The 23,901-nt window shown below is 47.4% G+C and overlaps 1 protein-coding gene across 8 annotated transcripts in view; it reads right to left on the minus strand.

The window, feature by feature from the left end:
- The window catches only part of Cul1 (cullin 1), a 68,768-nt gene that overhangs the window by 36,596 nt on the left and 8,271 nt on the right, over nucleotides 1-23,901 (minus strand). For all 8 annotated transcript variants that reach the window (XM_084606529.1, XM_084606525.1, XM_084606523.1 and 5 more), the window contains exons 5-9: nucleotides 13,030-13,197; nucleotides 11,213-11,263; nucleotides 9,838-9,928; nucleotides 8,420-8,583; nucleotides 7,383-7,628 (exon numbers count right to left, since the gene is read on the minus strand). In XM_084606529.1, coding sequence (XP_084462655.1) covers nucleotides 7,383-7,628; nucleotides 8,420-8,583; nucleotides 9,838-9,928; nucleotides 11,213-11,263; nucleotides 13,030-13,197 — 720 coding nt within the window. The remainder of the gene's footprint in view (nucleotides 1-7,382; nucleotides 7,629-8,419; nucleotides 8,584-9,837; nucleotides 9,929-11,212; nucleotides 11,264-13,029; nucleotides 13,198-23,901) is intronic.

Here is a 23,901-nt window from a genome sequence, read left to right on the forward strand (position 1 = left end):
CGACGAGCAACGGTCGCTTATCACTAGTTGCAGGCCAACTGCTTTTACTGCATGAACGTGAGAATGATGATCGCGCGCCAGAACTTGGCACCAACTTTTGCGGAGGTCACGATACAAACGCATTCGTCTTGGTGGCGGCCTCCGGACCATGCTTTCCGTTCGCTGGAAATTTAATTATTTGAGGGCGATTTATATCAATGGTAAATGATGCATTGACATCAGAAGCTAGTCAGAACCTACTTTAAGGGGGGACGCGGGCTTTTGGCTGTATATGTTATAAACTACCGTATTTACTCGCGTAATGAACCCACCTTTTTTCCAGATAAGTTGACATAAATTTGGGGGGAGGGTTCATTACGCGGGGAAAAAAAATTTAGATATTTTTTAGGTCGAAATTTCATGTCACAATGAAGATAGGAAAATCGCAATCCCAACCTTACCTTTATAGTAAAAACACGTACGCGATAAATGTGAATTAAAAATTCATTTTTATTTTCATGCTGCTGGCTGCTTATGGTCTGTCTCACTCGGGCTCGCTATCTGAATCCACGCTTCAACTCATATCGCTTGCGACTTCGTCGGCGTCGGCGTCTTCCCACAGCGCGTCGTCTTCACTGCCGTCGAGGTTGTTGGAGATGCCAGTCTTTTTGAAGCTGCGGACGACCATCTCGCTGGGAATCACACTCCATGCTTCTAGAATCCATCGACAGAGCATGTCGATGGTGGGCCTTCTAATCTTACCTGCGGGAGTCAGGTCGTGGTTTCCCGCGGCCATCCACTCTGTATAGAGCCGGCGCACGTTGTCCTTAAAGGGCTTATTAATGGAAACATCAAGGGGCTGCAGCACTGATGTCAAGCCACCTGGGATGATAGCGAGGTCCGTGCGTAACTCGCTCATTCGGCAGCGGACATTTTTTTCCAGATGGCCGCGGAAGCTGTCCATAACAAGCAGCGATGGCAGGAGAAGAGCCCCGGGCCGCCGTCCCCAGACTGTTTTCAGCCAGTCAGACACCAGCTCGGCCGACATCCACCCTTTCTCCTGGGCGCGAATGTGGATACCGGCAGGAAGAGTTCCCTTTGGCAGAGCCTTTCTTTTGAAGACGACGAACGGCGGCAGCTTCCTGCCGTCCGCTGTTACAGCTAACATCACGGTGCACCGCTGCTTCTCGGCGCCCGTCGTCTTAACCTGCACACTTTTCGCACCTTTCATATCGACAGTGCTGTTTCTTGGCATGTCAAAGTTTATAGGCGTCTGGTCCGCGTTCCCGATTTGCGACAGCAGGAACTTTTTGTCCTCACGGATCCGAATGACAAAGCGGTGGAAATCACGCACTTTGTCCCCACAGTCTGCCAGCAGCCGCTGGCATAACGTAGTACGCCTTCTGAGGCACAACCCGTTCCGGCGCATGAAACGAGTCGTCCAACCACTGCTCGCCTTAAATTCACTCGCGGCAATGCCGTGACTTCTTGCAGTGGCCCGCGCATGATTCTGTATCAGCTCGTGGGATACGGCACATCCTTCGTTGCGGAGCCTCTTCACATAGCTCAGAACTTCTTCCTCGACGCGAGGAAACTTGCCCTGCTTCGGCCCGCGAAAGGCCCGGCGATCTTTCTTCGTTACTCCGAGTTCCTCTTGTTGATTCCTCCAGTAGCGCACACGCACGGGGTCTACACTAAAATGCCGTCCAGCCGCGCGATTGCCATGCTCCAAAGCATGCTCCACGACTTTGAGCTTAAAACCGGCCGTGTAGCTAGCGCAACGCCCCATCGCACAACGCGCAGAAAATGCACAGCACGCACGAAATAATGCAAAGGTCGTAGCGAAGCACTTAAACAGCAACAAAATAGGACTGGCGAAATGGCGACCGACGCTGTCCAAGTGCGTTGTCTTTACTTCGTTCTGCCGCCGCCGCCCATGCATGGCGCTATAAGCAGAGGTTTGCTTTGCATTTAATAGATGGCACTCGGCAACCTGCATCATCATCATCATTGTAAAAAAAAAATCTAGAGAAGTTTGACAAATTGGTTCGAGAAATACAAAGAAAATAGCCGAGCGTGGTGGAAACTGCCGTCACCCCATTTCAAAGAGGACGCCCCAGTAAAGCCCTTTGCGCATCCACCAACGAATCATGCAAGGTCAATGAACGATCAACGAAAGCGTGCAGTCGACGCCCGCGTCACCCGCGTTCGCGTCGCCGGTGTTCAGCATCGTTGGCTTCAAATGATGTTTATTTTGTCACTGCGCGATCAGACAATTTTATGATCGTCGACAGTCGACAGCGCCGGCCAATTGAGGCGAGATAACGCGAACATGCTGAACACCGACCCTGCGGGCGGGTGCGCGTTATTTACGCGACGTAAAAAAAAAATTCAATTTTCGACGACAAAAGTGGGGGGTGGGTTCATTACGCGAGTGGGTTCATTACGCGAGTAAATACGGTACCTTTCCTATAATTATAAACGCCTAATTCATTGTGGAACTGCTTTAAATTAAATATACAACTGGGCGCGGCAGCCCCAGAGTCGCGAGCGAACGGCAAAAGTACCCATACTTCGCGCGCGCGCCATTTCTCTGCCGCTGAACCGAGCACCGCCATCTTGGTCTTGTTTTGTTTGTGAATGCTGGCCCTTTTCCATACCGTATTTACTCGCGTAATGAACCCACCCCCCACTTTTGTCGTCGAAAATTGAATTATTTTTTTTACGTCGCGTAAATAACGCGCACCCGCCCGCAGGGTCGGTGTTCAGCATGTTCGCGTTATCTCGGCTCAATTGGCCGGCGCTGTCGACTGTCGACGATCATAAAATTGTCTGATCGCGCAGTGATAAAATAAACATCATTTGAAGCCAAATATGCTGAACACCGGCGACGCGAACGCGGGTGACGCGGGCGTCGACTGCACGCTTTCGTTGATCGTTCATTGACCTTGCATGATTCGTTGGTGGATGCGCAAAGGGCTTTACTGGGGCGTCCTCTTTGAAATGGGGTGACGGCAGTTTCCACCACGCTCGGCTATTTTCTTTGTATTTCTCGAACCAATTTGTCAAACTTCTCTAGATTTTTTTTTTACAATGATGATGATGATGCAGGTTGCGAGTGCCATCTATTAAATGCAAAGCAAACCTCTGCTTATAGCGCCATGCATGCGCGGCGGCGGCAGAACGAAGTAAAGACAACGCACTTGGACAGCGTCGGTCGCCATTTCGCCAGTCCTATTTTGTTGCTGTTTAAGTGCTTCGCTACGACCTTTGCATTATTTCGTGCGTGCTGTGCATTTTCTGCGCGTTGTGCGATGGGGCGTTACGCTAGCTACACGGCCGGTTTTAAGCTCAAAGTCGTGGAGCATGCTTTGGAGCATGGCAATCGCGCGGCTGGACGGCATTTTAGTGTAGACCCCGTGCGTGTGCGCTACTGGAGGAATCAACAAGAGGAGCTCCGAGCGACGAAGAAAGATCGCCGGGCCTTTCGCGGGCCAAAGCAGGGCAAGTTTCCTCGCGTCGAGGAAGAAGTTCTGAGCTATGTGAAGAGGCTCCGCAACGAAGGATGTGCCGTATCCCACGAGCTGATACAGAATCACGCGCGGGCCACTGCAAGAAGTCACGGCATTGCCGCGAGTGAATTTAAGGCGACCAGTGGTTGGACGACTCGTTTCATGCGCCGGAACGGGTTGTGCCTCAGAAGGCGTACTACGTTATGCCAGCGGCTGCCGGCAGACTGTGGTGACAAAGTGCGTGATTTCCACCGCTTTGTCATTCGGATCCGTGAGGACAAAAAGTTCCTGCTGTCGCAAATCGGGAACGCGGACCAGACGCCTATAAACTTTGACATGCCAAGAAACAGCACTGTCGATATGAAAGGTGCGAAAAGTGTGCAGGTTAAGACGACGGGCGCCGAGAAGCAGCGGTGCACCGTGATGTTAGCTGTAACAGCGGACGGCAGGAAGCTGCCGCCGTTCGTCGTCTTCAAAAGAAAGACTCTGCCAAAGGGAACTCTTCCTGCCGGTATCCACATTCGCGCCCAGGAGAAAGGGTGGATGTCGGCCGAGCTGGTGTCCGACTGGCTGAAAACAGTCTGGGGACGGCGGCCCGGGGCTCTTCTCCTGCCATCGCTGCTTGTTATGGACAGCTTCCGCGGCCATCTGGAAAAAAATGTCCGCTGCCGAATGAGCGAGTTACGCACGCACCTCGCTATCATCCCAGGTGGCTTGACATCAGTGCTGCAGCCCCTTGATGTTTCCATTAATAAGCCCTTTAAGGACAACGTGCGCCGGCTCTATACAGAGTGGATGGCCGCGGGAAACCACGACCTGACTCCCCCAGGTAAGATTAGAAGGCCCACCATCGACATGCTCTGTCGATGGATTCTAGAAGCATGGAGTGTGATTCCCAGCGAGATGGTCGTCCGCAGCTTCAAAAAGACTGGCATCTCCAACAGCCTCGACGGCAGTGAAGACGACGCGCTGTGGGAAGACGACGACGCCGACGAAGTCGCAAGCGATATGAGTTCAAGCGTGGATTCAGATAGCGAGCCCGAGTGAGACAGACCATAAGCAGCCAGCAGCATGAAAATAAAAATGAATTTTTAATTCACATTCATCGCGTACGTGTTTTTACTATAAAGGTAAGGTTGGGATTGCGATTTTCCTATCTTCATTGTGACATGAAATTTCGACCTAAAAAATATCTAAATTTTTTTTCCCCGCGTAATGAACCCTCCCCCCAAATTTATGTCAACTTATCTGGAAAAAAGGTGGGTTCATTACGCGAGTAAATACGGTATTGCCTTCGCCGGCACCGTCCGCGGCATAGCAGAAGCATGGCTCGCTTGTGACTGGGGGCCTCACAGGGATTGTTGAGCTTCCTGCGTCTCGAATTCGGGCTGTGATTGGACAAAGCGCGCATTCCGTGAGAACGCGGGGGATCGCGCGACTGCTATTGGCTGCTGCACGCGCTGAGGCGGTGGCCCCTCCCCGGCGCGTCGTCTGCTCCGGCTGCCTACTGAGCTGGCGTTCTTTGTGCGCTCGCTGAATCTCTTCACGTTTCACCATTTTGAGATCGCCGTGATCATCGCTCGTTACGAATTCTGGTGGCATGTTTTGAACGGTTATGTGCACTTTGTGGATTATTGCACGGTCGGCCACGATGCGTGCTAAGAAGTTCAAAACACTGCATACGTCGTCGTTCTGTGAATGCCGTCCGAATCTTGAAGTTAGCGAAAAGCGTTGCCAACGGGCGCAGAGACGCTTCTATTAGTGCTGCTGCTGCTACATCACTACTACTAGACCGACTGCGCTGCCACTTCCAACTGCGTATCTTTCGCGTCAACGTAAGGAGCCGGCGTTTGAAGCGTGCCTGCTGTACCGACCATATCAACCTCTGCGATCTTGGCCTCCCGTATTGAGTCTGTCATCGCAAGCGATAACGCGTTGTCAGCATCAACCGCTGTTCGCATGAAAATGCACTTTCCGAGGGAATCGGGGAGTGGAGGCACAACGTGCTGCAGTCAAAAACGAACTTTAGACTTGAAAATGCTGTTTTAAACCTCAAGGGCCATTTTCTCAGAATGAATTTTTTTCATGGTATGGTTGCTTATTCCCGCAGTATTTCTGGAACTGCTAATCGGATTCCCACCTGTTTTTTTTTTTTTTTTTTTATTGTGTGCCTGAATAAATTTCCGAGGGCAAGACAAGCTCATTTCTTCAAATTAGTGAGTCTGGAATTTATAATAAACATTCAAAATTAGGCTAATGCAAGTCCAATTAGAGGCACTAACCTCAATGCACTGCTAAAATTTTTCGGCAGGGAAATTAAAAAAAGAGGGCTCTGTCTTGCCCTGTGGTACCTATTCAGGAACCTTCATAATGAATTTCATAGTGCCAACACATTTTGCAAGTTCACCAGGCACGGAACAAGGAACCCATGTGAACCACTCTGATATATTTCTCTAACTTGAGTACCAACGTGCGCAGCTCCATGAAACTTTGCAGTTATTCAAATGGCTGTGCCATGAGTCTACCCTGAAAATTTCATTCAATTATCTCAAGAAACAGCAAAGTTGGTATTCAAAGGTAGCCTCCCCCCTTAATGAGTTACTGTTAGCTTTGGTGCTTCAAAAAATTATCAACACGTTTTTCCTCAATTTCTGAAAATATTGAGGACGGTACATGTTTGGAGGTGCGATATCTCTGGTTCTACTTATGATATTGCTATACATAATTCCTATGTATATGCTATATAATTCCTTTTGCACCAGAAAGCTGAACTCATGTACAGTGCAAAAATATAAATAGATTTGTGGTATTTAATGAGGAAAGATTTTAAAAATTTCATGTTTTCTGGAGTGTCAAGGTGGCTTTTCGATCTCTCAATTTTGACAAGCTGCAACTTTGGTTAAAATTAGTTCTAAATTGATTTGATACGTAAGTTTTTATTATCACTCCTGTAGTTTTACTGACACCTCCACCTCCAAACAAATAATATAAAGTGCTCAATATACTCAGAACTAAATGGCTTACATAAAATTACTGTGGATATTTGAAATCAGCACAAAAAGCTGCATAAATGGTGCAATTTTCATCAAAATCTACCAGTAAATAAAAAATATTGCCTTAAGACCAGGGTCCTCCCTTAAGAAGAAAAGTTGCGATGCAGTGATTTCCAAAAGGAGGACTTTAGGTGCAGCAGCTGATGCAGCTTTCAACGGCTTTACACAATGCAATTTAAAAGCAAATTTGCCCCAGGAGCACAGAAACGTATATTGGCCCCTCTGAATGGCTCAAAAGGTAAATGGTGCGACAGGAAAAATTGCTATGAGAATTTTTTTCTTACTACCTCAACTAGTAGCCTAAAGCCTCCCTTCTGTGCTTTTGTATCACCTTAAACAAAGCACTTCTAATTCTGCCTAAAACTGCCCCGATCTATACGGACTTTACTGTAAAGAAAATAATGTTCTGAAGACACTCCTCCTCCATTACTAGTAATACAAATGGACAAGCCGTTACTGCACCCTTGAGAGCCAAGCACTGCCCGTATCACCATTCACATTAACTATACGAGTTGGCAATCGTCAACGTTGCAAGTGCGTGACTGTAAACTGCACGGTACGCACAGTGAGCAGCAAGCATTGGAATAGCCATAACTCAGCCCTACCATCCGCAAACAAATCTGCACGAAAGCATCTCCAGTGCTTCAGATGATACGAGTACCCTCTGCAACCCTTCCGAGATTCATATCCTTGAGAGTCTAGAGTGCGACACTTTTATCCGATGGCTCATTTAAATCAGTACAATTCATTTACACCGGAAGATTGATTTGTTCCCCTAGAACCAAGAGCACGACCCTTCTCGTGCTGCGACCACACCAACTGGCAGCACACAACGCACCTGTATGTGTTCCTCCAGCAGAGCTCGCAGTTCCCCAAGGCCATCAACAATGCGCGACACCAGCTGAAACATGCGCCCAAGGTCCTCGTCCTTGTCATCGCTTAGCAGGTTCTTGAACTCGGCGTAGAAAATCTCCAGGTGCTTCTCGATGAGCACTTTCTCGCACGTCTTTGCCAGTGCCTCGAGGGTCGTTTCGTGCAGGTACAGCTGCACTCGCCGCTGCTCTTCACTCAGGCGCTGCTCCGCCTGCCAAGACAGAAGCCAAGCCTTAGTCTTATGCTAAGCCACAGGATAGCCCCTCCAAAGAACTCTCAGCAGCCTTCTCTGAATCTAAATCATAGAGCCCAGGTACGAATGGTGTGATGAGCACTTCCCTGTGTGCCCTACATAATCCGCCCCTCAATGCTTTGCGCAACCTTTAGACAGAAAAGAAATGCGAGCTCTGATCGTTTTTCGCATCCCGGAAGCTTTTGTGGTCACTTGCACATCTTGAGGTGCTTGTCCATGCTTGATGGGATACCAAAAAGATTTTTTTTAAAAATGGTAAATACAGTAAGGTCACTCAGGTGTACTCCACAGAGCCTGTGGTGATAAGCACATGATGGAAGATAACATGTACATAAGATGTCAACTTAAGATAACCTGTTAAGATAACATGTACTTGGCCAGTTTGCTAACACCAGCAATTGCACGCAAAATAGGAAAATGTAATTGCTGGAATGAAGAAACGTGGACACAGGCCCAAGAAAATACTAGCACAAAACACCAGTGCACTTGCTCGCTTGGGCAGCTAAAGATAGTTTCTGATAAAATTTATCACTTGACGACACAAGTGGCATTTTAGCACCATACACACAAGTAGCCATATTTTGTCCTTTTCTTGAGACAAAGGTACTCCCAAGTGTGCTCAGACAAGAGGACAATGCAATCATTTTCAGTGCTTCTCTTTATGTAGGGAATGCTGCAAAAGAAACAATGGGAAATACAATATATGAGGACAAAAAATAAATTAAAAAAAAAAAACCATGAGTCCATACTTTTTTCATGTACTCTGTGACAGGATTCTGCCTGAGGAACTCCATGCTCTCTCTGTTGTAGAAACGCTCCGTGTCTTCTAGGAAAGTGTTCTCGAAGGCATCCTTGTACACTGACAGGTTGGGCCCCTTGGCTGATGGGTCCTCCTCGTTGAGGCCAAGCTCGACTGCAGGAAAGAGGCAAAATCAAGGGACACATTTCACAGAATCTCCAATAAAAATAATAAGCGCTCGGCAATACCGAACTGCTATAGCAATCAAGTATTAGCAATGAGTCTACGGAATTAAAAATAAGCAGTACTTTTTCATATCCTACATACTGTTCTCGTTTTATGAGAGAGACCGTATACTGTGTTTGCAAAAAACAACCAAGCAACAGGATTTGCTTTTTAGCCTTCGGTTCACCCCTAAAACCAAATGGGCTCTGAAGGAAAATCGGATCTCATTTCTAAAACGGCTCAATGCCTTTATTCCCATACAACATTACGAGACAATTCTAGATCTCAAGCTTTGTTTCCAATGACTGGTGCGATTTTTTTTTTAGTATTCTCTCTAAGAGAGAGGAGAACTTTAGCAGAAATCAAATTAAGGTTCTCATTTTAATGCTAAAGGACTGACTTTTGCAACACCAAAAAATATGAATGTTTCCTATACACAAATCAACAATATTTTATTTGCAAAATCTGCCTTCCACAAACTTACGATGGACAGCGCATGTAAATGGACAACTCAAGTCTGTGCAAAATACAATTGAACCTCGCTACAGTGAAACTGACAGGGCACACCAAAAAGTCTGTTATAGCGAAATCAACCCGAAAACACTGTCAGGTTGGACTACACTCCAGGAACATCATTTATTTGTCAATCAACCACTTCTGCTTCTGTTTTTTTTTTCCATGAGCGCCACGGTGCGATGCTCCCACACCACGTGACCAACTACACCGCAATGTCATCAGGGACACCACTAAAACTGCAGACCACAACAAAGGTGTCCATAACATTTAGTGCAGATGACGCAATAATTTGATAAAAGCTTGTCTGGTAAGGCATTGAATGAAGCGAATCGCGGTCAAATATCAAGTCTTCCAAAGAAGTTCGAGACGTTTCAGGACCGCATACCAGTTCCTTGTTCACCGAACTGGGCAAGAAATCGTCAGCGGCAATCAGTGCGGATGGCGGCACTGATGCTGCTGATTAATTACATTTATTAATTTTTTTATTACTGCGGAGAGTGAGAAAGGCACACCACAAGCAAAAATTAAGCAAAGGGACCTCCAACAGGCACTGCTTGATATTACAGTGGAGGGTCGATACTTGCTTACGTCAGGAAATCACAAAATACCAACTGTAGCTGTGTGCATCTGTTCTAGATTGAAGCAAAAGAACATGGCAAACTAACACTAGATCGAGGTGCTTCTTACCGTAACAGAACATGACGCCGCTGACCAGTCTGGTGTTGATTGGTTCACCATTCCGCTCCTTCTCAATCAGCTTGAGCACGGCATTCGTCACCTGAGAAAAAGACAAAAGTAACGTAAGCAACATGACAAGTAAGAACATAAGGTAAAGAAAAAAGATGAACCAGTAGAAAACGAATGCAGGACAAGACAGCCAAGGCAACAGTGGACACACACATACTCTTACACTTACTCTTTCCCTACCGTGCCCATTAAGCCTCGTTAGCCCGCTAACGATGACTCCATGCACCAATTTTGAATCTTTCCACGTTGCTCACGGAGACACTATACCATTTAGCGTGTAGTCGGATAACATAACTTTCGGTTTTGATGCTGTGTACATTTTTTCCCGTGCTCCGAACACGCGGCAGAGTCTCAGTCGCATGCGAGAATGGCGGCATTCGCGTCGACGACGCGCGCTTCGAAACGTCGCAAATCTGACGACTACGCACTATCTACGATCGATTTTATCGATGACCCAAGCAGAAGAGACTCTGAAGGTGCTGCCAATTATCGTCAGAATTCAATACAGACTACTCTGACGGCCGCACTCTGGCCCGCTAATGATGAGTTCGAGTGCAAATTTTGAGTTTTTTCACGTCACTCACGGACACAATACGCCATCCGTAGGCAGGTAACTGAAGCTTAGATATTATTGCTGTTTACATTTTTTTGCGCGAGGTGGCTATTTATGAACGCGCTCCGAGCACGCGGTAGCGTCAGAGTCTCATGCGAGAATGGCGGCATCCGCGTCAACGATGCGCGCTTCGAAGAGTCACAAATCTGACGATTCCACACTGTCTACGACCAATTTTGTCGATGACCCAAGCAGCAGTGACTCTGAGGATGCTGCCTTATCGTTATGGGTGTTACGGCACAGGAACGCATGCATCATTGACAGAAGTTTTAGTGGGCCATGGTCCCCACTTACTCACCGTTCATTTTCATGCGACTTTTGAAATTAAAATTATAAACCCTCGTTTCTTGGATATTGTAGCACCCGATCTATACCATACGAGGCAAGATCTTTTCCTTTCCACCATAATCACATTATATTATGTATCTGACGTCTTTCATAGCCTGAGTCGCTTTGGCACGCTAAAGCCCATAAACCAAACCAAACCCATTACATAGTTTGTCCCTTTTAAGAAGTGCAGGCAGTCGAAATAATCCGGAGCTCTCCACTAAAGCGTTCCTCACAGCCAGAGTCACATTTTAACATTAAGCCTCATGAAGTCAAGCCAAGCCCCTTTTTTTTGGATACCATGGGCTAATTAATGCCATCACTCTACCATTGTTACCACATGCATGTGAAAACAAACTTGATGTGGTGCATCACCTGTTTGTGCAGCGGTGAGAAGAAGCAGTCCCTCCAGGACACCAGGGCCAACTGAACAAAAGAAAATGAAGGAAAACATCAGCAGCGTGAAAAAAAAAAAAAAAGTCACATAAGGAACACGCATTCTACATGTCGATCTGGGCCCAAATGGCAAAAACACAGCAAGTTAACAACTAAAATAAATAGGTGACTGATAGTTTTATTCGCCGGGAATGAGTAAGCATGACTAAGTTTTAAGACATTCCATTTTGTCCTCCTTTGAATTCTCGTCAGTGCAGGTCTTTACAATCCGCATTTCGGAGTTGACGTTTCTTACTTTGCACCGGTCAATCACACATACATTTCTTGTTCACTAGAGAGACTGAAAGTGACGTACCGAAGGCGTGTCCTAAAAATGTCCCACACTGACTGTCTTGCATGGTTACCGATGACATCCTAGTCATAGCTACACCAAGTCAGGCTGGGCATTGCCTAGATGCCTGCTAATTTTTCTTCTTCAACTCTTTTCTCTCCACTCTCAGCGCAACCTCACCTGACATGTTAGTTTTTGCCATCATGAAACTTCTAATCATCAACACCATCATCATCCGGACTGTGCTGACTGCAGGGCAAAGGCCTCTCCCACACTACTCCAATTAACTCTATCCTGAGCTAGCCGCATCCACTTAACCTCTTAGAACTTCTAAGCCTCATCCGCTCACCTGACTTCGGCCCTGCTACGCTTTCCTTCCCTTGGTATCCAATTTGGTACCTTTAGCGACCATCAGTTATCTTCTCTTTGCACTACATGCAGTGCCCATGCCCATTTCTTCTTCATAGTTTCCAGCTTTCTAATATTTCACACATTAAAAGGCTGGCTGGAGAAAAGGACAATGTGCAGTTTGGAGTAGGAGGAATTTAAAATAAATCCAACTAAAAGTAATGCCAAAGCACTGCTCGGTGTAAAAATACAGATGAAAGTCATTTCGACTAAGAGAATAAAATATTTACTCATATCCTATGACAAACGAAGCATCAAATCTTAGTGCAAGTTCTCATCAACGTTCCCACGAAAAACATCAAGAGCCAGTCTGCGCTGCTATATAACCAATAAAGAACAGTTATATACATTAAAATGGGAAATTATTTAAGTGAAAGGAGTTTGGGAAATAATATAATTAACAAGCAGCAAAAACTTGGACGGCACTGTACTTTTTATAGAAACTTCAATGAATAAAGCATTACACCACATTGAAGACAATGTTAAGCTTGTTAGACTTCTCGTTAAGACACCATACAGCAAAGACAATATAAAGCCGCAACTGCAAATGTCATGCCTAGCATCTCTAACCTACTACTACTACTATTTCTACTACCAGCATCTCAAGTAGCGAAAAAAAAAAATAATTAAATAAAGGCCCCTAGTTCTGGACTTCCACCCAAGACAATGAGGATCAATTCATCACTAAAGGGCTGAATCTGAAAAAAAAAAAAAAGGGGGAAACCAGTACAAAGCCACAATAAAAGGGCAAAATAACAATTAGAAAAGTCAGTATGAAACTTTTGATCTACCTCACCTAATCCAGGAAAGTAGCCAATTTGCAGCAATGCATTCACTAACAGCAAAATACAAGCGGCAGACAAATTATATGAGGAGAAGTAATGGAAAATTTGACCTTGACTGACAGTTCCAGCCATATAATAGTGCTTGAAATGGACAGTGCATCCACAAAGCACCGTGAAACTGAGCATGCAAGGTCTGAGCATGTCTCAGCGATGGAGAAAAAAGAAGAAAGAAAAAGAAAAAAAAAAAAAGATCAGCAAAAGGGAGGGCTCACCTGGTATATCTCATAGATGTTCTTCCGGCCCTCGTCGCACTCCCGCTTGACCCAATGCCGGTTGAGGTATGAGCAGATGCCGTTGAGCACCTTGCTCGAGAACTGGTACTCCTCCCACTCCTTCGTGTAGAAGCGCAGAACATCCTCGTCCATCAGGTCAACTCCATCCTGAAAAAAGAAAAAAAAAAAAAAAAAAAAAAAAGCTCAAAATAATGGGTTCAGCATCAAACGCTGCACCTCTAGTAGCACATTATAATGCCAAAAATCCCTTCACATTTACTATACTACAGTAGCCTGAATAATTCAGCACGCTCGCAAGAAGGCGGTTGACTGTAGTAAAAAAAACTGTACCTGTCTCATGAACACGTAAAAAAAGAACACTATCATATCATTCAAATTTCATTAGCTCATTATGCTGACGACATTCAATGACACTTAAACCAGAAATATTTTCTCATACAAAGAAAGTATTTTACTGAAGCGAATTATTTTATTCAAGCGAATCACATGCCTTACTTCACGGAGGACCCCAGTCACCCAGGCCGGCAGCTGCTCACCAAGTGCTTACCGGCAGATTATAAAAGAAACCTGCACCAGACTCACTGCGAGAAACCTAAGGCAGACTGTAAGAATGGTCGATATGATGAAACCCAGGCAAAATGGTCATCAGTCTAGTCCAGCTGTTTGTGTCTCCATTTCCCTGGTAACCAGACTGGCAAAATTTCTTTCAAACGACAGAAACTAACCCACCCCAATCTTGCCCTGTTAATTGCTTGGCAGAGTTTAAGAACTGCAAATTTTTGCATCCAATGAAAAAGATTGCACCAGTACTCGCAACATATTTCACAAGGATACAAGCAGGAGTGTCAACTTTTTCCCTTACCATGCTTACTGAGCATGAAAACTGGTGGCCCACAAATGTCACGAATACAAATTGCCCAATGACCATCAAAGCCGGTACTTACAAATGTTAGTACCACAAATCGCCCAGTGACCACAAGCGACCATCAAAACCTGTGACTCACAAACGTTAACCACAAATCGTCCAATGACCATCAAAGTCTCTGGAAAGTGTAAGTGGCAACCGTTACCATTACCAAGCCAGTGCAGATAAAAAAAAAAGAAGTCACTCCTGCTTATGTGTGTGCATGTGTCACCGCGCTTGTAGGTGTGTGCGGAGAAAATTAAAAAGGCCCTTGCAATACCTTTATGTACCCTGTTTACTTACATAATGATTACATTTTGGCCTCCCAAGCAATCTTAAATATTTGTGGGGTGCATGCATTCACGGGCTGAAGTATCCAGAAAAAAATTTCGTGCAGTAAATGCAGGTCAAAAAGCAAACTGGGCGAACAATTACTTCATGAAGTAAGGTTTATGGGGTTTAACACCCCAAAGCAACTCGGGCTATGAGAGACACCATAGTGGAGGGCTCTGGAAATTTCAACCACCTGGGGTACTTTAACGTGCAGTGACATCGCACAGCACACGGGCACCTTGCTTTTCACCTCCATCGAAAAGAAACCATGGCAGCTGGGATTCGATCTCGCATTCTTGGGCATAGTCAGGCACCCTAACCATGTCTCATCATCGAAATGTACTCAACACAGTTCCTGTATTCAAAAGTGTAGCCTACTTTTATTTTAAAACCATCCATATAACTCACAGCCAAACAAAGTTCTGTTTCAAAGAGCATAACAAGACCGCTCAAACATGATTCCCAGCACAAAACCTATAACCCAACCACAACATGTTGCTATAATCCTCGATCTCTTTCAGATGATGTATTGGACACTAGGATACATGCATCTCCACACGGTATTCAGCTGTAACTATCAAATAATTTATATTCGAACGTCTTTGTTGGTGCCGTTCCAGTTTCATTATCTGCACGATGGCTATGACATGTGCAGCTGATGCTGAGCTTGCAGCTGTGAAGTGCACGTGAGACACAAGAAAAACTGTCCCAGAACTGCTGATCGTAGTTCCAATCACTACAGGATATAAATCGGGCTGCTTCAAAGGCTGGAGCCACAATAAATGCTGCATTAGCAGCCACTGCCCTCCTCCTCGTGCCTCACATGACCTCAACACCGAACACACGTTACCGGAATCGTTCTGTAGGCGAGATTGAAAAAGCATCAACTAGAAATCAAAAATAAATTATTCAGCAATCACACATGAATACGAAAGTGCCACCCAAGTACTATAGCCAAAAATCAATGTTTGTAAACAAATGTGGTCCCGCGGTTGGTAAAGATGCGGAACAAAGACGAAGCGTGCATATTTGCCACTTTCGAAATCAACTCACACGTGCAACTACTTTACAGCATGCATATTGCCTGTGCTAAGAAAAATTCTTGAGGAACTTAAGATCCCCCAAGAGCGATAAGACGAAAGCCTTTTGGGCTGATTCTACTCTAGCGTTTATTTGGCAGAACCCTGCCAATCCCACAGTGCTTCCTCCGTGCCGGATTCGAGGTGAGCAGATTCACTCGGTGGCGACGGCGCGCACTCGCTGCGGTGCTTGGTTTTTGTAGCTGGCGGCAGATGGCGTGCGCCACATGCCCTCCCAGAAACCGGTTTGAAAATGCGGCACCGTCGTGCCCCTATGTTGTCAGGAATGCTAGACAAGGAAAACTAAAATATGTTTCTCACGTGCCTGGCATGGCTTAGTCGGTTTACAAGCTCGGCTGGTGATCGGAGGGATAGAAGTTCAATTCCCAGTGGAGGACAATTTTTTGAAAGGTTAAACACAATCACACCAAAACACCGTGGAATCGCGAAGAACTAACACTGATAAGCCTATAATGGCTTTCGCCTTAATATTTCTGTTTATGCTTCCCAAAATTGAATTGGATTGCTGTATTACCCCTTTTCTCTACTCTGACACAGTCGCTGACCGATTTTGCGGACTTGGCATGGCCCGGAAAATAGTTGAATAATCAGTCCGAAAAACCTATGAACCTGAAGAAAAATCGCATTTTTGCAAAACATCAGCTTTACAGATCACAAACTTCACCGCCCCAATATTTAATTTATTTGTCAATAATAGGAAGTTATAGTCGCCATAGCATAGCATAATATTGCCAGGGGGCGCTCAGAGTGAAAGACGACGTTGAAGTGAATCTGCTTCGGACTCGCAGGACGCATCTAAACCTTGGACCGTGTGATTCTACCTGTACCGGCTCTGTTAATCTAGCCCCAGTCGCCAACACCGTGACAAATCTGGTGGAGGTCAGGTCTGATGTCCCGTACCCCTACGCTAAGCAGGAGTGCTGGTCATATATTCGAGGAAACGCCCGTTCACCGCACTAGCCGTAGGCAACGAGGCCTACCACCTGAGTTTTCCCCCTCGGGCATGACTACCAGTAGCCACGACATCGTCGCAATGCCTGGCGCGACCCCCACCTACGTGACGTTGCAAAACCCCCGCGTCCCAAAGACCTTTCACGGGGACACCTATGAAGACGTCGACGACTGGTTGCAGCACTACGAAAGGGTAGCTACATTCAACCTCTGGGATGACGCCGCACGGCTTCGAAATGTATATTTCAGCCTCGAGGATGGCGCTCGGACGTGGTTCGAGAACCATGAAGAGCAGCTGTCGTCTTGGAGTGAGTTCAAACGTCATCTTGCGGCAACTTACGGAAGCTCAGATCGCCGCGAACGGGCCGAACGCGCTCTACACACTCGGATCCAAATGCCTAACGAAACTGTAGCGGCGTATATCGAAGACTTGACGCGCCTGTTTAAGCGTGCGGATCCTACGATGTCCGAGGACAAAAAGCTGCGCTACCTCATGCGTGGCGTCAAAGAGCAGCTTTTCGCTGGCCTGGTGCGCAGCCCGCCGAAAACTGTTGCAGAATTCTTTGCTGAAACATCCACTATAGAGAAAGTGCTTCAGCAGCGAGCTTCGGCACGGGATCCCACCATCCACGCCGCCTCCGTCTCTGCTGAGTTCCCATCGCATAGCATGGACACATCGGCGCTACGGGAGCTCATACATTCCGTTGTGCACGACGAACTCCGACTGATGTATGGCACACCTCAACCAGCTCCTTCCTCCATCGCCAGCGTTGTCCGCGACGAGGTGCAGCAAGCGCTCCGGCCTCCATTTCCAATCGGTGAACCTGGCCCTACTCCTCCTCTTACACCACCAGAGTGTCACCGCCCTACATACTCCCAGGTGCTGCAATACTCTCCGCCCTCGTCGCCGTCCCTGATTCCTCCGAACGTAGCTGGGCCGAAAACAGCAGCCCCCGTGATCCAGTACGTCACAGATTCTCGACCGCCTACACGCAAAGCAGACGAGTGGCGTACCCCCGACCGACGGCCGCTATGCTTTCACTGCGGCGAACCGGGTCATGTCTATCGGCGCTGTCCCTACCGTCGACTAGGTCTCGAAGGGTTTTCCGCTGATTCTCCGCGGCCTCGCTACGGCGAACGGCCTCGAGCCGTTGAAGATTTCGTCAATGATCAGCGCCGGATCGTTCCGTCTCGTCTGCGACCATCTAGATCACCGTCACCCAGGTCTCGCCCGTCGCCATCTGCTACGAGTTCCTCATGGGCAGCGCAGGGCCGCTCGCCCAGTCCCCAGAGGGAAAACTGAAACCAGCGACCTTCGGGGGTAGGCTCGCTGGACATCGCGGCGCGGGAGACCCCCCATTGATGCGGACACGGAAAGACTACGCATCGACATTGGAAAAGTCCGCGGTTACCGATCATACCGCCACCTCGATGCCACCTCGACGCACCTGCAACCACGACGAATTGCCGGTGGAACCGACGACGAAACGACGCACCCGCAACGACTACAAATTGCCGGTGGAACAAACGAAGCAACCACGCACCCGCAACGACGACGAATTGCCGGTGGAACAAACGACGCAACCACGCACCCGCAACGACGACGAATTGCCGGTGGGACACATGACGCAACAAGGCACCCGCACAGCGACGACGAACTGCCGGTGGAACGGACGCTGCAACAACGCACCTGCAACGACGACGAATTGCAGGTGAAGCAGACCGCGTACACCAACGCAGAGCACTCAAAGACTCAGAAGCCTGACATTCGCGAGCAGATTTCGTTGGACATACCCGTAGTACTGGATGGTCGCCATGTTCGGGCTCTGTTGGATACTGGCGCTGATTATTCTATTTTGAGCAGCCAGTTTGCCGCAGTTCTCAAGAAGGTTTTGACTCCGTGGGCTGGCACAAACGTTCGCACCGCGGGTGGTCATCTGATTACTCCTCTGGGCATGTGCACGGCCAGAGTTCAAATTCAAGAATCAACATTTGTGGTAAGCTGCCTTGTTCTGAAAAGCTGTTCGCGTGACCTGATTCTGGGCGTAGATTTCCTTCGTGAATATGGCGCAATTATTGACCTCCGGAATTCTAAGGTCTCGTTTTCTACTGAGAAAGCAGTGGCCCTCAGCGGTGCAAAGCGACCACTCAATGTGCTTCGAGTTTATGAGGACAGTGTCACTCTGCCACCCCGAACCAGCACCTTCGTTAATGTCAAATGCAATGCCCTTAACGATGGTGACGCAATAGCCGAAACTAACGTATCGTTACTGTTGACACAAGGAGTCTGCGTGGCCCGCAGTTTGATACATCTTCACCGTGGTCAGTCCAAGGTACTTGTTACAAATTTTTCGCACGAGTATCGGCACCTTTTTCGTGACACTTCCGTAGCTTTCGCCGAACGCATATCTGATGTCTCCGAGTGCTTGTCCGCAGAAACCGTGCCACCGCCCACATCCCTCGACAATCTCGATGTCAGCTCAGAGCTATCGGTCAGCCAGCGCGACCAGCTGTTTTCATTGTTACTCGAATTCAAAGAGTGTTTTGCATCGTCGTCAAAAGTGAATCAAACTCCCATCGCCAAGCACCAGATCGTGACGTTCGATAATGTGCGCCCAATCCGCCAGCACCCCTACCGCGTCTCTTCGACCGAGCGCGAAGTTATTAGGTCACAAGTTAAGGAAATGCTCGAAGATGAGGTTATCCAGCCTTCCAATAGCCCGTGGTCCTCCCCGGTCGTTCTAGTTAAAAAGAAAGACGGCACGTTACGTTTTTGCGTCGATTACCGCAAACTGAAAGCCGTAACCAAGAAGGATGTCTACCCCTTGCCGCGGATTGAAGACTCTCTCGACCGCCTTCGGCGTGCAAAGTATTTTTCATCCATCGATCTAAAAAGTGGCTACTGGCAGATTGAGGTCGATGAGCGAGATCGTGAGAAGACGGCCTTCGTCACACCCGACAGCCTTTACGAATTTAAAGTTCTACCTTTCGGCCTGTGTTCCGCGCCGGCCACATTTCAGCGGATGATGGACACTGTCCTCGCCAGCCTTAAATGGCAGTGTTGTCTAGTCTACCTAGATGACGTGGTGGTCTTCGCAGAATCATTTGCACAACATCTTCAGCGCCTGCGGTCAGTACTCCGAAGCCCTTCGATCCGCTAACTTGACACTTAAGCCACAGAAATGCCACTTTGGCTACCGAGAGCTTAAATTTCTCGGCCATGTCGTCAGCGCCGCCGGCGTGAAGCCCGACCCTGACAAGATTGCTGCTGTCGCGGAATTTCCGATTCCACGTGACAAGAAAGCTGTTCGCCGATTTCTCGGCTTGTGCAGTTACTACCGGCGTTTTATCGATAACTTCGCTGATCTCGCTGAACCGCTGACTCAGCTCACCCGGGGAGACACCCCTTTTGTTTGGACGCACGAACAAGAAGCTGCTTTTGCCGAGCTGCGTCTCCGTCTCCAATCGCCGCCTGTTCTAGCCCATTTCGATGAGCAGGGGGAGACAGAAATACACACCGACGCCAGTAACATTGGCCTTAGGGCGGTTCTCGTGCAACGTCAACATGGTGTTGAACGAGTCATCGCCTATGCTAGCCGTACTTTATCCCGCGCCGAGACGAACTATTCAACTACTGAAAAGGAATGCCTCGCCATTATTTGGGCTGCTGCGAAATTTCGCCCCTATCTTTATGGTCGCCCATTTAAAGTTGTCACTGACCACCATTCTTTGTGTTGGCTGGCCAACCTGCGTGACCCATGCGGCCGCCTGGCGCGATGGAGCCTTCGCCTACAGGAGTTCGATCTCACTATTGTTTATAAGTCCGGACATAAGCATGAAGATGCTGACACGCTCTCCCGCGCGCCTGTCGAGCTCGCTCCACCAGACACGGATGACGCTGACAGTTTCCTCGGAGCTGTTGATGCTTCAGATATGTCACATCAGCAGCGTGCCGTGCAGATCCAGATTTACGAGCACTGATTGATTATTTAGAAGGTCAGCCAGCCCACCATACCTAAGTGCTTTTCTCGGAGCCTCTCAACTTTCTGCCTGAGAGGTGGTGTGCTTTATAAGCAGAACTCTAGATCCGAGTCAAGAACCTACCTCCTCGTGGTACCCACAGCTCTGAGAGAGGAAATCCTTTCCGCGTGCCACGATGAACCAACATCTGGCCACTTGGGCTATTCTCGCACACTTGCTAGGATACGACAGACATTCTACTGGCCCAACCTTGCCACTGTTGTTAAGCGCTATGTCAAGAGCTGTCGGCAATGTCAGCGTCGGAAGGTTCCGCAATCAAAGCCTGTGGGCCTCCTCATGCCCATAATACCACCACGAGCACCATTTGATCAGGTCGGCATGGACCTTCTCGGTCCTTTCCCTCGGTCCTCTGGTGGCAACCGTTGGATAATCATCGCCACAGACTATCTGACTCGCTATGCCGAGACCAAAGCGTTATCTAGTGGTACAGCGTCTGAAGTTGCCCATTTCTTTGTACACCAGATCATACTACGGCACGGTGCTCCTACCTGTATTATTACTGATAGAGGGACTGCCTTTACTTCAAAAATGATGGCCGAAGTCTTTCATCTCAGTGGTACGGCGCATCGAAAAGCTACTGCTTACCATCCGCAGACCAATGGGCTGACCGAAAGGCTTAATAAGACCATCGCGGATATGCTGGCGATGTACGTCGACGCCCAGCACAAGACTTGGGATGCGATCGTACCATATGTGACGTTCGCATACAATACGGCAGTCCAAGAGACTACACGTTTCACGCCGTTTCGCCTCGTTTACGGCAGGGAGGTTCGGACGATGCTGGACGCAATGCTCCCTTACCAAACAGATACCGAACTTTGTTCTGACGCCGAGCAGTTTGCCCAAGATGCTGAGCAAGCACGCCAACTAGCACGCGTCCACATCACCCAGCAACAGGACAGGGATTCACGCCGGTACAACCTCCGCCACAGACAAGCTTCCTACAACACCGGGGACCAGGTGTGGGTGTGGACTCCTGTTCGACGCCGCGGCCTTTCAGACAAGCTAATTTGCCGCTACTTCGGACCGTATAAAATCGTGCGACGCATCAGTAATGTCAATTACGAGGTGCTCCCGGATGGATCAGAGCCCACAGGCCGTCGGCTACCTCGTCCAGAGACAGTTCATGTCTTGCGACTGAAGCCGTACTTTGCACGGTGACTGACAAACTACATCTACAAACTTTTTTTTGAGGGGGGGAGGTTGCTTTTGTACGCTTGTGTGCACGTGTAACTGTGTGCGTTACGCTTAAGGAGGTAGGAATGCCAGGGGGCGCTCAGAGTGAAAGATGACGTTGAAGTGAATCGGCTCCGGACTCGCAGGACGCATCTAAACCTTGGACCGTGTGATTCTACCTGTACCGGCTCTGTTAATCTAGCCCCAGTCGCCAACACCGTGACAATATGCTTTGTGATCTGCGTCAACATGCCCCGTAGTTGCACAAACAAATATCAAAACAAATTTCATGCTTCATACTGAAATTGTCCCTCTTTGCTGCGTGGGCTGTATAATAATTGGTTCACAGGAATATGACATCGTGTCGCTGCTTCACCAGTGATCATCGTAATCGTAGAGACAATGATGTCACAGTGATTGTCAACCAATTCTCAGTCGCATTACAGTTTCTGCTACATATTTGCATTGGTGTTAAGCTGTAACGGCTATACTCTCCAGTTAGAACCTCTTGACCAATCATGTTTCATGCGTTCGTCATGTCCGTGACTTCACGACGTACTGCGACACAGCTGTAGATCATGCTCATGTCGCGAACGAATGTATGTGATGCATCAAGCAATAACATTCAGCTTTTATGGTTAACGACAGTTGTGAAGATTGCGAGATAGAACTACACCGATAACAGATAGTATCGGTGTGAGGAATAGAAAGGCAATTAAGTGTCAAAGCCTTCAACTTCAAACAATAACTCAGGGGGTGTTCCGAGATCAAATCACATTCTTTGAAGCCTCCCATTTCTGGTACAAAACCTGTGTTTCAAGATATCATGCAGAGATATTTTAAAGGAACAAAACCGAGAAACTGAAACCAAAAGTAGGCATCGACCTGCTTGTGAAGTTACTACCGACTAATCCATGACATTCCAGATATGGCCACAAATCCTATCGCGCATGCACTAATTGATTAGTTAAACTGGCGACTAAATTACGGCTTGGAGGCAATCTTTGCCTGAAATGGCCAGAAAGAAGCTGAAACTTTCCAAACTCCAAGCAAACATAGATGACTGTGCATCCGATAATGTCACGCATGCAGGTTGTCATTTGCGCTGCAAAATATATCGAGCCGCTGCGAAATTTGGCCCAAATGACCATCAAACTGAGGAGAATGTGCAGCAAGAGGTCCAGTAAAATCTGAAGATGTCAAAATAACGTCGGAGCGCACCTTTAGGCACAGAAACAAACATCGGAGTGTCCAGGGTGCCCAATTTGAAAAGCGGCCTGAGTGGAAATGATAAAAAAATCTCTGAATCAGTGGACACACTTGTTTCTGTGCATCCAAATAACCGCACAGAAGACAGCGAATACAAGCGGAGGGTGGAATTGGCAACTGGCTTCTTGTAGCAGCTTTTGTAGCAGAAGAAATCGCTGTTTGCTGCAGAAATTTCATGTTTTGCAGCAGGAAAACTGGCACTTTGTATCAAATATTTCAGCTTTTGTAGCAGAAAAAAAAAAAAAAACTTTTGTAGCGAAATACCAAATCTTGAGGCGCTTAAATAAAGCAGGCTTGTTTTATTTCTCGAACCTAATTGCTCACATGTTAATAACGACCATAACCATGCAAAAACAAGCTTCAAACTCAAATGCAGTCTAAGTGATGTTCTTTCCTTAAAAATCCACAAATTAAGCAATCAGGTGGTTTTGCTAAAAACAAAGTCGTTTTAAATTCAGAGGGAAGGCATAACAAGATATGCAACCCTAGCCTTTGGAAGAAGGTAGCTAGCTGTCTCAATATAAAAACTCTCAGTAGAAATTCAGAACTGCCACTTTTTAAAACTGCAACTTTGAGCACTATACTTCTTTTCTTGCCTTGACGACTCCAGCTCTCAACGTCTGCAAAATTTTTAGCCTTGACGCCTTTTGAGAAAAGCAGCTCGGCATTGGTGCTCACATTCCTGGCCAGCCCAATCTCTTCCTGTACCTTTCTCCCGATTCTGACCTCTTTACTGGGTGTCCTTGTCCTGTACATAAGGGTAACGTGGAAGTACCTTTTTTCCTTCAAGACCCGTGCTGATTGGAGGAAAATGGGGAAGAATATTTTTGCGCGTCCTGGGTAGATTTTTATTTTTTTTTTCGAAAGAGAGGCGTGCTGCCGGCGCTGCTCAGTCAAAAGGCGCGATGCACGGGGAAGTAGAATGAGCGCCGATTCCGTGTGTTCACAATCTTTGCTTTTGTTTTTTTCTTCCGGTGGTTTGGCGGGGTGGCTGGTTAGTCAAAGTGACGCAGGGACTCTGAGTTGTGAGTTTGCTTCTTCGCAGCACACTGCAACGATTGTGCGTATGATTTCCTC

This window comes from Amblyomma maculatum, chromosome 6 (assembly GCF_055883805.1).
Source record: "Amblyomma maculatum isolate TAMU_Amacu chromosome 6, ASM5588380v1, whole genome shotgun sequence".
NCBI lineage: Eukaryota > Metazoa > Arthropoda > Arachnida > Ixodida > Ixodidae > Amblyomma > Amblyomma maculatum.